The sequence below is a fragment of the Thamnophis elegans genome, chromosome 5 (genome assembly GCF_009769535.1).
Source record: "Thamnophis elegans isolate rThaEle1 chromosome 5, rThaEle1.pri, whole genome shotgun sequence".
NCBI classification, from domain to species: Eukaryota; Metazoa; Chordata; class Lepidosauria; order Squamata; family Colubridae; genus Thamnophis; species Thamnophis elegans.
In genome coordinates this window covers 47,822,721-47,839,737 of record NC_045545.1, presented here as the reverse complement: position 1 = coordinate 47,839,737, position 17,017 = coordinate 47,822,721, and the positions used below count along the sequence as shown (strand labels likewise).

The 17,017-nt window shown below is 41.5% G+C and overlaps 1 protein-coding gene across 3 annotated transcripts in view; it reads left to right on the top strand.

Annotated features, from left to right (window-relative positions):
* C5H6orf89 (chromosome 5 C6orf89 homolog) overlaps window positions 1-13,543 on the top strand; it is a 33,924-nt gene extending 20,381 nt beyond the window's left edge. For all 3 annotated transcript variants that reach the window (XM_032217592.1, XM_032217594.1, XM_032217593.1), the window contains exons 6-8: window positions 5,830-5,956; window positions 8,017-8,140; window positions 10,242-13,543. In XM_032217592.1, coding sequence (XP_032073483.1) covers window positions 5,830-5,956; window positions 8,017-8,140; window positions 10,242-10,327 — 337 coding nt within the window. In that variant the 3' untranslated portion in view covers window positions 10,328-13,543. The remainder of the gene's footprint in view (window positions 1-5,829; window positions 5,957-8,016; window positions 8,141-10,241) is intronic.
* Window positions 13,544-17,017: the final 3,474 nt, after the last annotated feature.

Genomic DNA, 17,017 nt, shown 5'->3' with positions numbered 1-17,017 from the left:
CGTGCTCTGTCTGTGTAGATTGGAGGGCACACAAAAACCTTTGACTCCTGTTTACAACATTGATCACTGCTACCTTACCAATAGGTTTCAGTAAACATTTACTGCACTGTTTAAATGATTTCAGGATTCAAGTCTGTCGAAGAAATATCAAAATGTGGAAACTTTGGGGGGAAAAATCTATTTTAGAAAATCAATTATTTGAGAAATTAAAATATATGCAGTGCTTAATTCTTAATATAATTGAAGTAAGGTTGTACAAAGTGTTCTGTGCATGGAACAACTGGTTTGGGATGGCCAGTGCATAGACAAAATATACAAGATTTTGGATGTTTCCTCCATACAGAATCCTGAATGGAGTTGTTTTATTCCACTGCAAAGTGACTGTACTAGATAAAAAAGTATTTTGTGTGTTCTGCTTACTTTAACTGCTATGACTAGATGTTGTCTTTTCAATCAATTATGAATTCTGATAACTGGAAAGTTGCTATCATTGTAGTTTTGCAAATACTTGTTTGGGGAACCTGTGAGTTGGTTGGTTGGTTGGTTGGTTGGTTGGTTGGTTGGTTGGTTGGTTGGTTGGTTATTTATTTATTTATTTATTTATTTATTTATTTATTTATTTATTTATTTATTTATTTATTTATTTATTTATTTATTTATTTATTTATTTATTTCTTATGTTGTCCATCTTCCTTAAAAGGTGAATCTGGGTGGCTTGCAGGTTATCAAAAAAGTAAAGTAATTGAAAGATTAAAAGATGAAAACAACACAGACTTAAAATATTAGCAGAACTAAGAACCAAAGGGGACATGGATGAGATATTCCTACCCCATTAGCCAGGTACTGAAAGTGCCATTTTTCAAAAACACATGTGGAGGGAAAAAAAGAATAACAAATCAAGATGCAGCATATGCATTTTGCCAAAAGAAATGTTATTTAAACAGTAGGGTTGTGTACTCTTGAAAATGATATGGAGAAATGTGTGGGACATCTACAAACACAGCACTTGTCCACAAACTGGCTATTGTTTTAAGAGTTGCTTTACTAAGTCAATTATTTCAAGATCAACATTTTTTTTCAAGCTTGGATAGATCTCTCTGTCTCTCTCTGTCTCTGTCTCTCTCTGTCTCTCTGTCTTTCTCTCTCTCTTTCTCTCTCTGTGTGTGTATGTGTATGTGTAGATGTGACCTGTGATTGCATATGGCTGCCATTTTTAACTCCCTCTTTGTTCCCATTTAAGACTAAAGAACGTTTCCCAAATAATTTGCAAATTGTGCACAGAGCTATTAATTAGTGGACTACTATTGTCATTAGCAGGTTCAAAAATTAATTTTTTTAAAATTTTGATGGGATTTTGAAAACCGAAGGCTTAGCGGTACATAATACAAGCTTATATAATATTTCATAGTATGTTTCTTGATTTCATGTTACCATTTTCAATCAGTGACCAATACCATTCTTAACATAATCACATTATGTAGAATTTCAAATGAAATACAGTAATTCAATCTTTCTCTTCCTCACCCCCAATTTTTATGAAAACAACAAAAAGTTCTTGAAAAAGGAAAAGGGGTATTCCTTCTCTGAATTTCCGTTTCTGCCATAGGGTTTGACATTTTTAATCTGCCCTTGAGTGAATTTATTTTATTGTTTCCATTCTATGAAGAAGTGTCCCTTTATATAGTTTATTAACCCAAAGCTGGAGTTTTCTTTTTTTTTTTCTGGCTGTGGAACCTTTAAATTTTTTTTTTAAAAGTTGTTTCAGAATCAAAAGGCAAAGCTCTACTGATAAAAGATTGACTTCAATCCATCTCCCACCTCCCTAATTTCTCTTGGAATCCCATCAAGTTCTTGCAGGATTCTAAGTTCCACTGCATGCAGCTGAGAAGCCTTTTGCAAATCTGTACTTGGTTGAAAGTTCAGTTCAAGGTTAAATTCCTTGTTACCTTCTACACCAGGTTTTTCCCTTCATATTTTTGAATCTTCCAGTGGACATGCTCTCTGGCAATGGATTGGAAGAACGTGATGTTTTGCATAAATATTACAGAACCGTAATGGTTGATGCTTTGAGTCATATCTGGGCATTCCCTATTTGTGAAATCCAGTGTTCCCTATCATCCAATGCTGTATTTTTTTTATGAACTGATGATTGACAGTTTGGGTGCACAGTATCTCAGTATGAATCACGACAAGTCTCCACACTGGGATTTCTCATGTTTCCCTGCCCTCCATTTTCCTAGAATGATGAGTAAGTTAGGATTCCCAAAGCCTTTCCCATGTGGCTTCAGTTAATGCTGATTCGGTGACGCCTTTCTTTGTTTTACTTGTTCAGAATTTAATTTGATAATAAACGTGAATTCCCCACCCTTCAGACAGAAACTTTAAGATTATATCTGATCTTATTTATTATTTATTTATTTATTTAAAACTTTTATATGCCGCCCACCCCAAAGGACTCTGGGCGGCTTACAAACAAAATATAAAAAACATAAAAACAATACAATTTAAAACAACAATCATCCGTCAAATTCATTCTGGTCGGGGCCGGACCTCAATAGTGAGGTCAACAGCCCCAGGCCTGCTGAGTTTTCATGGCTTTCCTGAAGGCCATCAGAATGGGTATGGTCCGGATTTCCTGGGGGAGCTGGTTCCAAAGAGTTGGAGCAGCCACCGAGAAGGCTCTCCTCCGAGGGCCCGCCAGCCGACATTGTATGGCCGACGGCACCCGAAGGAGGCCCAATCTATGGGATCTTACTGGTCGCTGGGAGGTATGCGTCAGCAGGCGGTATCCTGGCCCTAATAGCAATAGCAGTAGACTTATATACCGCTTCATAGGGCTTTCAGCCCTCTCTAAGCGGTTTACAGAGAGTCAGCATATTGCCCCCAACAATCCGGGTCCTCATTTTACCCACCTCGGAAGGATGGAAGGCTGAGTCAACCCTGAGCCGGTGAGATTTGAACCGCTGAACTGCTGATCTAGCAGTAGCCTGCAGTGCTGCATTTAACCACTGCGCCACCTCGGCTCTTCTAAGCCATGTAGGGCTTTAAAGGTGATAACCAACACCTTGAATTGAGTCTGGAGACCAATAGGCAGCCAGTGCAGCTCACAGAGGATAGGTGTAATGTGGGTGTACCTCGGCACACCCACTATCACCCGCACGGCCGCATTCTGAACTAACTGCAATCTCCGAACACTTTTCAAGGGTAGCCCCATGTAGAGCGTGTTACAATAATCCAGACTTGAGGTGACAAGGGCATGAGTGACCGTTAGAAGCGCATCCCGATCCAAATAGGGCCGCAATTGGTGCACTCGGCGAACTTGGGCAAAAGCCCCTCTGGTCACAGCCGACAGATGATGTTCCAATTTCAGCTGCGAATCCAGGAGGACTCCCAAATTGCGAGCCCTCTCTGAGGGGTGTAAATTTACTCCCCCCAGGGTTAAGGATGGACTGTCCAAACAGTCCTTCGGGGGCAACATCCAAAGCCACTCAGTCTTATCGGGATTGAGCACAAGTTTGTTCGCCCCCATCCAGACCCTAACAACCTCCAGACATCGGCACATCATGTCCACCGCTTCACTGAGCTGCCAAGGGGCAGAGAGATATAATTGAGTATCATCAGCATATTGATGATACTTTACCCCGTGCTGTCGCATGATCTCACCCAGCGGCTTCATGTAGATGTTAAATAGGAGGGGGGACAGGACCGAACCCTGCGGCACACCACACTGGAGGGGCCTAGACTGCGACCTGTCAGAGAGGTAAGAGGAGAACCACTGTAATACGGTGCCTCTCACTCCCACCTCCCCCAGGCGTCGCAGAAGGATACCATGGTCGATGGTATCGAAAGCTGCTGAGAGTTCAAGAAGCACCAGGACAGAGGAATGTCCTCTATCCCTAGCCCGCCAAAGATCATCGGTCAGGGCAACCAAAGCAGTTTCCATGCTCTATCCAGGCCTGAAACCAGATTGACAGGAGTCTAGATAATCTGTTTCTTTCAAGGTCTGTCGGAGTTGAAGCGCCACCACCTTCTCAACAACCTTCCCTAAAAAAGGAAGGTTGGAGACGGGACAATAGTTTTTCAAAACAGCTGGGTCCAGGGAAGGCTTCTTGAGGAGGGGTCTCACCACTACTTCCTTTAATGGTTGCGGGAAGAACCCCTCCTGCAAAGATGCATTGATAATCGTCTGGAGCCAGCCTCGGGTCACCTCTCTGCTGGTCGAAACCAGCCAGGAAGGGCACGGGTCTAACAAACAGGTGGAGGCACTCATTGCTCCCATGGCCTTGTCCACTTCCTCTGGGGTGACAAATTCAAACTCATCCCAAAAAATCTGATTAAGACTAGCCCTCAGCATCTCAGCTGGCATTGCCCAAACGGAGTCCAGGTCTGTCCTAATCTGAGTGATTTTATCCGACAGAAACTGAACAAATTCCTCAGCTCTTCCCTGCAAGGGTTCCCCCACCTCCTCACCTTTCAGGAGGGAGCGGGTCACCCTAAACAGGGCAGCTGGGTGAGATTCCACGGACACAATAAGAGCGGAAAAATGAGCACATTTTGCCGCCCGTATCACCACTAGATAAGTCCTAATAAAGGGTCTTAATAGTGATCGATCAGACTCAGAGTTACTAGCCCTCCAACGTCGCTCTAGGTGTCTCTTTTGGCGCTTCATCTCCCAGAGTTCCTTAGTAAACCAAGGTGCCCTCCTGGAGCTGCTGCCACGGAGAGGCCTCAAAGGCGCAATCCGATCCAATGCCTCAGCCACCGCACTATTCCAGGCAGCGACCAAAGACTCAGCCGGATTGCGCACAAGGGAGTCAGGTATCTCTCCAAGCTCCCTCTGAAACCCCTCAGGGTCCATCAGGCACCTGGGGCGGAACCACTTAATCGGCTCCGCTTCCCTGCAGTGTGGGGGTAGTGTCCTGAAGTCAAGCTTCAGCAAGGAGTGATCTGACAAGGGCAAGGTCTCTATTCCCCTTAAATCAAGATCACGTCTCCACTACCCCGAGAGAAATACAAGGTCAAGCGTGTGTCCCACCCTATGAGTTGGACCCTGAACTACCTGGGTCAGGTCCATGGTTGTCATGGAAGCCATGAACTCCTGTACCCCATCAGAGCGTTCACCGAGAGACGGTAGATTAAAGTCCCCCAATACCATAAGTCTGGGGAACTCCATCGCCAACCCAGCTACTGCCTCTCGTAGCACAGGCAGGGCTGTCGTGACGCAGCTGGGAGGCAGGTATGTCAACAGCAAGCCCAATTGAACCCTTAGGTCCAACTTCAAGAGGAGAGACTCGCACCCCACAATCTCTGGGGCAGGGATCCTGCGAGGATCTAACGACATTCGGACGATAACTGCTACTTCCCCACCCCTTTACTGGTGTCATGATTGGTGGAGCACCTGAAACCCATCTGGGCACATTTCTGAGAGGGGAACACCCCCCTCTTGGCTCAGCCAGGTTTCGGTTATACATGCCAGGTCTGCCTCCTCGTCCAATATTAAATCTCGGACGAGGGGAGCTTTGTTCACAACCTGGTTCTTAGATACCAGTCTCCTGATTCCTTGGCTATACTATTTTCTTGGAGAATGTAAATTATCTGAAGTTAGATAAAGAAGGTTCACGTTCTAATTCAAATGCTCATATCCACACATTGACATCTGATTTGTGCGTGATTGTGCATGTGTTTTCGTGTTATATAGGTTAAATTAAGCCAGATATAGCTAGCCCTTTAGGACGGTAAACAATGACTGTTTTGAAGTGGTTTATAACTCAGTAGCAATGCCATTGTGAGGTGTCTCCTTTTTTTCTTATTCTCTAAAATGTCCCATAGGCAAATCCCTCAGAATAAATCTCAGATTCTGCAAGAGATTTTTCCCATCTTCTCTTCACTGCTGTTTCCAAAGGACATTTCTCTAAAAAGCTGTTTCCTCATCCACCATCCAAGGCTTCAAGATAAGGTCGGTGTGTTTAGTGTTAAATAGTTCTGTACTTCTTTTTACATTTGCACCAGGAACACTAGGCTGAAAAAGAGTGACTTTTTCTAAAAGCATTTGTATTCTGTATTTATGTTTAAAAGGCTCTGATCATGGTTTATGCAGTAGAAAAACGAAAAGGCCTCATGCCATCAGATTAAGAAACAAGAAAGATGTAGACTGTTGGTGGCGCAATACTGGAAGAAGAAAGACTTGCCTACAACTCAAGAATGGATATTGAAAGTTACAAATTTAGCCGAGATGGCTAAAATATCGGCATATCTTAAAGATCATTCAAATGAGAGATATAAACGAGACTGGAAAAAATGGATTGACTATATACAAAACAAATATGGGACTAAGAAATTCCAGATAGCCTATGCTTAAGATCAGGAATGATTTAAACTGTTCAAAGTTAGCGTAGTAAGAAGAAGCTAAGATCAATGTAGAGATGTTATTAACCCTTTTTTAATTTCTTTTTTCTCAATATATTTTAGACTGTTTGTTAAAAATCTATACCGTGTACGTGCTCTGGGAAGTCGGGGGGGGAAGGGAGGTGGGGTGTTGGGGGGGAGGGTGGGGGGAGGGAGGGATATATACTAGGTTAGATACGATGTGTTAGATTTCAATGTAATGCGACTTCACATGTATACTGTTTTTCTTTAATTTCTCTGTAAAAATAGGATAAGTTAAGTACATTGATATATAGTGGAAATACACCAAGGGGAGGAGGAGTGGGATAGAAGAAAGATGGGTAGAGAGGGTGGGAGAGAGGATGGGAGGGAGGGTGAGAAGGGAGGGAGGGAGTGGATCGGGAGAGAGGCGTGGTAGAGGGGGAGGGGAAATAGGGTAGAGGGGGATGATGGAGGGAAGATAGAAAGTTGGAGGGGGTGGAAGAAAGAGGTGTACGGAGAGTGGAAGAGGTATATTGGGTTTCTATTTTTTGGGGTATTGTTGACAAGAGGAATTGCTGCGATTATTGTTTAATGTTGTATGGCTCCGGCTATGCACAGTATATATGTGAATGTATGAAAATGAAAAAATGGAAAATAAAAACCTTTTTCATGATAAGAAAAAAGAAACAAAAAAGATCTGAGGTAGAAAGCTATGGAGAGAAAAGAGAGAGATGTTCTTAGTGCTAACATTATTCTAAAAGGGTTGATTGGGAAGGAAATGGCTGTCTAGAGGGGGCAGAAGACCTTCACAGAACTCTTATTTATCCTGTCCTCTGTGAGGAGAGAGGAATGGTCTTTAGTCCAGTTGGTTATAGCGATAGGAAGAAGAAGATTCCAATGTTGGGCTGCTCTTTTTTTCTTGTGAGGCAAGTGGTTGAAAACAAGCAAACATAACTGAAATCCAACAAATAGCCAGCTCTTCATGACGGGTGTAATGTTGCTGAGCATTTGTTGCTTCTCTTCAAACCTATCAGATAAGAATGGGGCAGAGGTGGGTTCCTACCAGTTTGGACTGGTTTGGGCGAGTAGGTAGTAACTTGGCCTACCATGCCCCCGAACCGCTTCTATTGCTGGTGTCGTAGGTGCCGCCATCTTGTTTTTTTGGCTTCTGCACATGCACAGAAGCATTATTTTAACCTACTGCGCATGCACACATAGCGCCCGTCGAGCGCGCACACAAAGCGCGTCCCTGAGCGAACCGGCATTAGAAGAAGCCGAAACCCACCCCTGCAATGGGGCGACAAAGTTGGTGTGTATTGCCACATGCATATAGAAAAGGGATGGTGCTCTGATTGCAACATTGTACCTGCCATTTTGCAGATTTCGCTATGCCAATGTGGCTATCACTGGATAGCATCAACCTTTAGATCTGCTTGGTTGACAAGATGCTTGAAAGATGGTTATGGTGTCCTACATTTTTTGGGCTCTGGTTTGATGTTGCAAAGAAGCTCTAGAGAAGAAACCCTTATCTATGCCTTCAATATCTCTGAATTCAATTTTGAGGGTTTTTTCTTTCTTTCCAGTAAAACTATAAAAGTTTCTTGGTGATAATGAAATGAAAGGTCCTTCTTTTTTGTTTTTGTTTTTCAGACATACCGATTGCAGAACACCTTTGTGGTAGGAAGTGGTCGACTCAACTTATATGTTATTCCATCTCTCTTGTGCAGAGAATACTGCAAGACATTGATGATAGAGCTGGAAGCTGGAGATATTGGTGAGAATTGATACAGCAATAGGAGTTTATCCTACAAACAGCAACTAGCTGCAACTAACTTGTTACTGCTGGGGGAAAAACAAGCCCTGATTTTTAGCTCCTGACATTTTGCCTTACTAAATGCTTTAAGCTTTCTAATGCAGTAACGGAGAAAATATATTCCACACCCTATCTATTGGGAAAAAAACATGAACTCTGTATACACTATGTGGTCTTCTAAATTGGCTTTTTATCCTAGAAAACGGCATTTGGCATTATAGGAAGTTTGTGTTGAGTCTATTGCAGCAGCCAAAAGTCAAAGTGCTGTTTATGGGAAGGCTACAATTTATAGTAAATAATGTTGCTTCATTGTTGTACAAGGCTAGGCCAGACCAAACTTGATTGATCACCACAGTTCAAAGAAGAATGTAGAACTATTTATATATAAACATTATATTGGAATATAGCAAGAGCCAGGCAGGCAAAGTATGGGCAATCTTTTCAGGCAATGACTATCCATTTTTTAAAAAAAATTACATGAACTTTTATCCCCCAAATCTCATACAAGAATGTTGGATCTCACAGGTTTTGGGCCATTTTGGGTTGAGTTGGAGTAAACTCATGCTCTCTAGAGGTGTCATGGATGTACTGGTGTTTGTAGAGTTTTGAAGTGGACTCTTGAGACGATTAGGTCTGTTTTATTGAAGCCACTTAATTGTTCCTATGAAGTCATAGGCTGAAGTAATTTTTTTATACTTCCAAAGAAATCTTGCTTAAGTCTTGACAAACTGATTTTCTCTAAGCTATATCATATTGTTAAGACCAGAATATATATATCGATAATTTACTTTATGTAAGATACTGGTGGGTCTAGGACTGGGATGGCAAACCTATGGCACACCTGCCAGAGTAGGCATGCAGAGCTCTCTCTGTGGACACGTACAGTCGTCAGCTGCTCTTCTGGCTTCCGGTGTACGCATGCATGCCGGCCAGATGGTCTTCGCATGTGCCGGAGTGCCGGAAACCCAAATACTAAGGCTGGTGTGAATGCATGCACTGGAAACCAGAAAAGTAGCTGGCCGCTGTGCGCATGTGCACCTCTCAGCTGGTCTTTGGATTTCTGGTGCTCCAGCACACGCATGTGCGCGCACATTCCAGTTTGTGCACGTGGTGCTGAAGAGGTTCGCCATCATGACAACTTGGCACAGCCAACTCAGCGTGGCCAGCTCACCACCACCAAGTTGCCTCCACCAACTCATTGCTACCAAGCCATCCCAGGACAACTCAATGTGGCTAATTTTCCATGGGAACAACTCTTGCAGTCAGCTGAAGGTAGAGCTGAATGGGTGGGCAGAGATCAGAGCGGCAGTGGCTGGGGGCTTCCTATAAGAGAGAGAGCTGGGTAGGTGAGCAGGTGGGCAGAGTGCAGAATGGGAGTAGCAATGGCTGGAGGCTTCCCATTTTGGTATCCCCAGCTCACGGCCTTTCAGAGTTCAGGGTGTTTAGCAGTGGCAGTGGTGTTCGGAACGTTCAGTGGTAGTGGGCAGGGTAAGTGGGGGAGAGGTGTTGGAGGTTGGGTAATGTCCCATTTTCACATGTCCCGTGACCACTGCTGCCAAACAGCCTGCAGCGGTGGAGTGTGTGAAAATGGGATGTGCCTGGCCTCTGCCATCTTCTGGCTGTGCCCCCAACTGAACGGCCTGAACACTACTGCCGCTGTCTCACACCCTGAACTCTGAATGGCCTGGATGTTGGGGCGTCAGCAGCAGCAGGTATATGTGAAAATGGGAAGCCTCCAGCCATCACCACTCTGTGCTCTGCCCATCTGCTTGCATGCCCACCCGCCTGGCTCTCCCTCTATTGGGAAACTTTCAACTGCTGTCATTCCGCTCTCCACTCTGCTTAGTTGCCTGCCTGGCTCTCCCTTCAGCTGCCCTTACTGAGTTGCCCCATGCTGAACTGGCCATGATGAGTTGTCCCATTCCAGATACTGGCAAGGAGGCTTGTTGAAGTGCTTGCATAGCATGGAAATAGAATGATGGGATGTTTCAGGACACCATCACCTCCATTAGCATCCAATAATAAATCGTAATAATCTAGTGTTATTGTTTTTCTTCCAAAGGTTTTACAAATGTAAATTATTGGACAACAAGTTTTAACTCCAGAGGATCTGAACCCGTTGTCGTTTGTGATGGATCTGCCAGTTGAAAACTCAGTGTGTAAGACTTCAATATCACAAAAGATATGATTCCCAGTGATGTTTTCCCTTCTGATCTGCAATGAAGAAAGCTGTGTACTTTTAAAAGAACATTTTATTCAAGGTCACTGGCTTGCCTTTTAGATGTTTTGGTATAAACTGGAAAACCTCTTTTCTCTAGCCTTTTGTAGAGTTATTCTTGAAAGCTGACTGATGGATTTTGTGCTGAGGGGGGGAAGTTCTGTGAAGTACTCTTTGTGGACATTGTTCCTTTTGACACTGCAGAAGGAGTTGTCTCAAAAGATTTCTTTCCAGACATCCTGGAAGATGTAACGTCAGAGTTGCCAGTGAATCTGTCTCTGGATCATTGCTTTAAAAGAGCAAACTACTAAAATATCGGATAGGCTGAGAAATGAAAACTGTCTCTTGAGAAAAGCATTTGATCAGGTTCTTCTATGTTACAGTTTGCATGAGGAATTTGATCCACAGCTGCATTTTTCTTTCTTTCACTGTATTGTGATGACACATCTTCTGAAGATTCTTTCCAGTGAAAAAAATCCTGTCTTTCTACCTAAGAACACAGCGTGACTTTTTGTACTCATCACCAAACTGTGTGGCTGAGGTGGGGTTCTTATGCTTGACAGAGAAAAGCATCCCGCAAATATATTTTTCCATCTCTTTTCGTGAATGCTGAAATATGTGTTCTTGACATTTTTCCCTGGACTATGTCAGTAGGACACCAAATCCACCCCCCCCCCCAATGAGTAATAAGAGCCAAATTTGTTAGAGCAATGATTTGGTGAGCATCCTCTTCTGAAAATTAAGCCTTTGGAGAGGGTCTGAGTTGGACATTCCAAATTAGTTACCATTTTAATTTGTTATCATGGTTGAATTGAGCTTGGGAAAGTATTTCTTGAAAGCATTTTCTAAAATTTTGGTTTGAATGCCTCCGGATCTTTTTAAAACCGAGATGGATAGTTTGCGGGCAGAGTTGCAGTGTGGAATGTTTAATGTGTGCCATGAATATGTTTGCCATTCTCTACAAGCATTAATTGCATTTTCTCTTTCATTAGCATTGTCAATGTTTGATCCTTGATTGCCTTCCTGGGTTTTTGCATTTTCTCATGGTTCTTGTGAACTCATCTATCTAATATCTTTAGAGGGGATTATTTTCCAGCACTGGAAAATAGAGGTGTTTCCCTTGAGTGAATCTTTAGGTTCCTGTTGTGCTAAGATAATTTGCAGATGTGTCAGGCTGAAGCTGGGCCAGCAGTGAGGCTAGTGTGAATATTTGTACAAGTTTATATGCTTTGGGAGAATCTTTTATTAAAATGTAATAAAATGAGAAGCAGAATTGCATTAATTTGTAAAGAAAACAGTTTTAAACACTGGACTAGAATAATATCTTTGTTTTTAGAATCTTTGGATTAATTATTAATTGTTCAGCAGAGTAACAGATAAAGGAGCCTGTTAGAATCCTGATCCCATTCTCATGGCACAGTGTAAATAGACACATTTTGTTTATTTCCTTCTGTTTTTCAAACATGCATAACTAATTGGGGTATTGAGGGACTAAATTGTGATAATGAAATTAGCTTTATGGATGCTTAAAGGATTTGCGAAAACGTAAATGGTAGGACTATGAAATTTTAGAAGGTGGGAACTTAATCTTAATCACTGATGTTTAACTGCATACTTAAGTATTTTTTATCTTTTAAAAAACAAATTTCACACATTATAATGTCACTTTAGGTTTGTATAGAAAAAAGTAACCTTTGTAATCTGGGCGAAGTATTTTACTAAAAGTGCATGCATGCGTGATAATAGTTATAGAAGTGGCAAATGTGTTGTTTGGTTTTTCATTAATATTTTCTATATAATTTTATATGAGAATAAATCCCATTAAGTTTAATGGCACTTGCTTCTCAGAAGCATGTATAGGTAATAGATGAAAAACCTAACTGTATATAAATATCCTAAGTGGAATTTCTGACTTGATATTGCTATACTTTGAGTGGGTTTTTTTTTAATGAAAAAGCTAGAAGGTTTCTAAATTCTTTTTCATTCATTCTTTTACCAAGGTTAAATATAGACCTATCTATCCAGAGAATACTGCTCACTTTGAAGTGCATGTGGTCATATTTTTAATTTTTATACAAATAATTTAAAAGGAAAAAAAATCCAAAGCATTTCGGATGACAAAGACCACTTAAATCTACAAAGTGATAGAAAGTTGTTTCTTCTTTGGTAGTGAAATATGTAGGTATATTTAACAGATTTAGGTCGGTGATGCTCACTGTTTAATAATGTGCTGGAGGGCAGAAAATTGATGTCAGTCTAAGGGTGTCTGGATAACAATTTTTTAAAAGTACAAATATTTCCATAAAATTGTTTGTTTTTCTCTCTCTCTCAAATACAAACCGAGATGTTGTTAGCATGTTGGACAGTGGATAATGAATCTATCCTACTTTTGGACTCTGGTTTTCCACGTGCACTTTTCGTCTTTGTGTTGGCTTTCAGATCTGGGTTTAGGAGGTGCTGTGCATACATCCAAGTCTCATTCCCTCCGGAGTTTACATCATTTGTTTTCAAACTTCCAGTACATTTTCTCCTCCTTTTCTACAAGCTGCAAGGAATTAAAAGCAGAAGTAATTGCTCAAGAGGAATCCGAGATCCAAGTTCTCTGCTTTTTAGCTGATTAAGAGCATTTACTTAGATAAGACCCTCAGTTGTTTCATTTGGAATGCATGCTACTATTGGAAGGCACCAGGCAGGCAAAGACTGCCACAGAGCATATGGGAATGAATGAATACATACTGTTGCTATGTTTTCATAGCAACTTTTGCCACCCTGTTGCATGATATGGATAGATTATTATTTTTATTTTGGCAGAAAAGGCTTTAGATTTCCTGTCCGGTATTCACTGTATATGTTGGTCAGTCTGTTCTTTGCTTCTTTTGGAGAAAAAACCTAGCTGCTCTGTTGTGCTGTAACCATATCTATGGATACTTGGTGTTCAGGTCACTGCGATTTTCCTCCTAGATTTCAGTTTTTAAACCTCAGGATCAAGGTATATATAACAAGTGCTAACAAGCTTTATAAAAATTTTGTAAACAATTTCAGGGAAATCATAAAGGGGTTTCTTTGCACACTGTAGAAATTGGAGATACAGATGGCCCTTGACTTACGACTAGTCGCTTGAAATTATGTCAGATATCCCCCCCCCCCCCAAAAAATCAATAGCAATAGTACTTAGACTTAACATATATCGCTTCCCAGGGCTTTACAGCCTTCTCTAAGCGGTTTACAGAGTTAGCACATTGCCTTCAACAATTTTGGGTCCTCATTTTACCCACCTCGGAAGGATAGAAGGCTGAGTCAACCTTGAGCCTGGTGAGATTTGAACTGCCAAATTGCAGGCAGTCAGCAGAAGTATCCTGCAGTACTGCACTCTAACTACTGTGCCACCGTGGCTCATTTTTGAAGTTACAATGGCTACGTCAGAGGTGGGTTCCTACCGGTTCGGACTGGTTCAGCTGAACAGAGTAGTGGTTTGCCGGCCTGGGTTGCCGGAACTGGCAGCGACCCAAGCCTGCCATGCCTGTGAACCGCTTCCCCGTTGGCCTGGCATGTATTTTTTTTTCGTTTTTTAATGTTCTGCGCATGCGCAGACCTATTTATGGGCAACTATGCACGTGCGCAGAGCGAACCGGCAGCAATCCACCCCTGGGCTATATGCAGACACACAATGCAGTTCCATGATTGCATGTTGAGCATTTGGCAGCCGTGTCACCTTTACAGCCATTTGCAGCATCCCGTGGTCATTTGACCACAATTTGCTATGTTTTTTTCTGTTTTTTTGGCTTTTATTTCCACTTTCTGGCAAAAGCCACACATTGGGGAAAATTGATTCACTTAATGACTGCTGCATTTGCTTAACGAGTCCCCAGAAAATGTCAAAAATTGGGTCTAGTCATGTTGATGTTTTGATTTACGACCTCAATGACTTACATCCGTAATTCCAGGCTTAATTATACTCTTAAATTGAGGACTACTTATAATTATTCATATTTATAGGAGAGTTGTGTGTTTGAAAATAATGGTAATTTAAAAATCTATAACTTTGGCAGCGCATATGGTATAAGTTAGGGGTACACATTTAGGTTTCCCTGGAGCCACTGTTTGCCTACAAAGACAAAATCTTCACCAAAAATTCAGCTACCTTTGAATGGAAGGCATTTATATCTCAGAATATTTTGGGGTTTTTTGGTTTCATTTATTTGGGAAATGTACAGCTTAACAAAGCCTGGAAGGGATGACTTTTTAAAGAAATGAAATTATTTGCTCTTTTACTAAGGGAAATATTCATGTTTCTTGTTTTAAAGTGTGTTTTAATATTATTTGTCCATGCACAGAATAGTGATCATGTGTCTTATTGCTACTGTATATAGTATATTATAAAGGCTAGGGGTTGCCTGGGAAGTAGTTATTTGTGTGTGCATATTGAATACCTGTATAATCCAAATTATGGAACTTTTCATATAAATGAATGTAAATATGCAATACATGCAGAGTTTTATGAATAATTATAGAGTAATATATTGCAACTTTTTGTAAATATTGGGAAATGGTTGTAAAGAGTGTAAATAAATCAAATTTATATGTTGAAAGTAGAGGTCAATTTTTACTTTTTGCAATTAAATATAATTGTTGATGCACTTTGCCCCATATGGCCTTTTTCCTTTGTTAAATAAATAATGATCTATCAAAAGCCTCTGTGTATATATCATGAACTATTTAAATTGGCATGGGGGAGTATGTTTTAGCAATATGCCATCTGCCAAGAAGGGGAAAAAACAATTTAATTGCCAAAGAAATATCCTTATAGTATAGTCCCAGACACGTGCACAACTTATATATCGGTTATTTCATTGCCTAATTTTGACTACAACATTTGTGATTCTGGGATTTTATTTTTTTTAATAAAGAGGGGGTAAGAAAAAGGAAGAGGAACATCTATTATGGATTCCTGGAAGTGAAGGATATTTCCAGGAAAATGTGGTTTCCAAAGCATGGGTGTCTTTTGAAGATATTTTGAAAATAGAAGGCAAATAACATCCATCTTGATATCATTGACATTTTAATGCAAGAATTATAGATGATGAGAAGAAGTCAATATATATCAACTGAGCTACTTATTTTATTCACCTCTTAAAATATACAGTATATGGTATTAATACCGTGTTTCCCTGAAAATGACCCACCCTGAAAACAAGCCTTAGCCTGATTTTTGGGGTAGGCCTAATATAAGCCCTACCCCAAAAATAAGCCCAGAGGAAGGGCGTGGCTTGCTGCCCCTTGGTGCAGCACAAATACCTGTAAGTCCGAGTGCAGAACCAGAGGTGGGGGGAAGATGTGTTATGTGGCTGCCTGGCTCATGGGAAGCTAGCAGAAGATTTGTGCTGCAGCACCGAGAGCAGGTCGAGGCAGAGGCCTGCAAGTGGGGGAGACAGGTGATCCCAATGTCCCACATGGGCGCCTGCGCAGCTGTGGGCAAGCTGAGAGTCACGGAGTGGGCGGAGTGTTGGGATCACCTGCCTCCTCTCCATACCTCTGCCTCTGCCCGGCTCCACTGTGCACTTTTTGCCCTCAGGAAGATGAAGCTTTTTCTGTTTGCAGATGGGACGCTTTGAAATGGAGCTAATTGCTCCGTTTCAAAGCATCCCATTTGCAAGCAGAGAAAGCTTTGAGTCTCCCTCCTTTCTCCATCCAGGTGAAAAGTCTTTGGGTGTCTAAAAGGCACTTGGGAATGGAGTGTTTTCCCTGGCTGTATCGCTCGCCCTCCTGCTCTGGTGCCGCGCCAGCGCTGGAAGTAAGCCAGCGGTCACATGGGCTCCTACTTCACATGGCTGTTAGTGTTGCTGTTGCCAGGCAGTTGTTGGGGTTGGTGCCATGTCGGCCCTGAGGTAAGCTGCTGTGCGTGCCGGGCATCTCCACCCCCTCCATCCTGCGGCGGTGGCACTCAAAACAATTAAGCTAGGGACATATTCAGGGAAACAGTAGTATTGGACTCCCAGCAAATTTTAAAATATATAATGTTTTCAAATGCTACTGAAATGAGTAAGTGAACAGAGAACTGAATGATTTTTTTAAAAAAACAAGGCCCTAATTTTATAAGTCTTTACAAATGTAAAGTGACATTGAGCCGTATCTGAGAAACTGAGGATTCAATGCAAGCTCTAGAACAATAATGTATCCTTTTGTTGATGTGCCACAAAGGCAAGAGAGTACACTATTACATTTAGTTCCAACTAAGATTTCTAATCATCAAATTGATCTCATGTGATAGTGGTTACTCTAATCTAAATACAAAAGTTATGCATTATTATCATCACTAGATATGAATTGAGCATACATGAATACTATACAACCACCTCTAACATGGCACAACTCAACTTCATTGTAACCTGAATTTTCAGTGCACATGATTAAACTCATGTTATGAAGATGGATTAACGTATTTTGTAAGTCATCACTAAAATGGGTAAGGCTAAGTACATGGAAACATCAGTGGGCATTCACTTTCTAATCAATGTGGATTAAATTCTGCCTCGCTCCCTGCTTCCAAATCTGAAGAAGTAGTTGAACATCAGTGTATGTACAATACTAAAATGTTGATCTTAATTGGAATTATAGTTCAG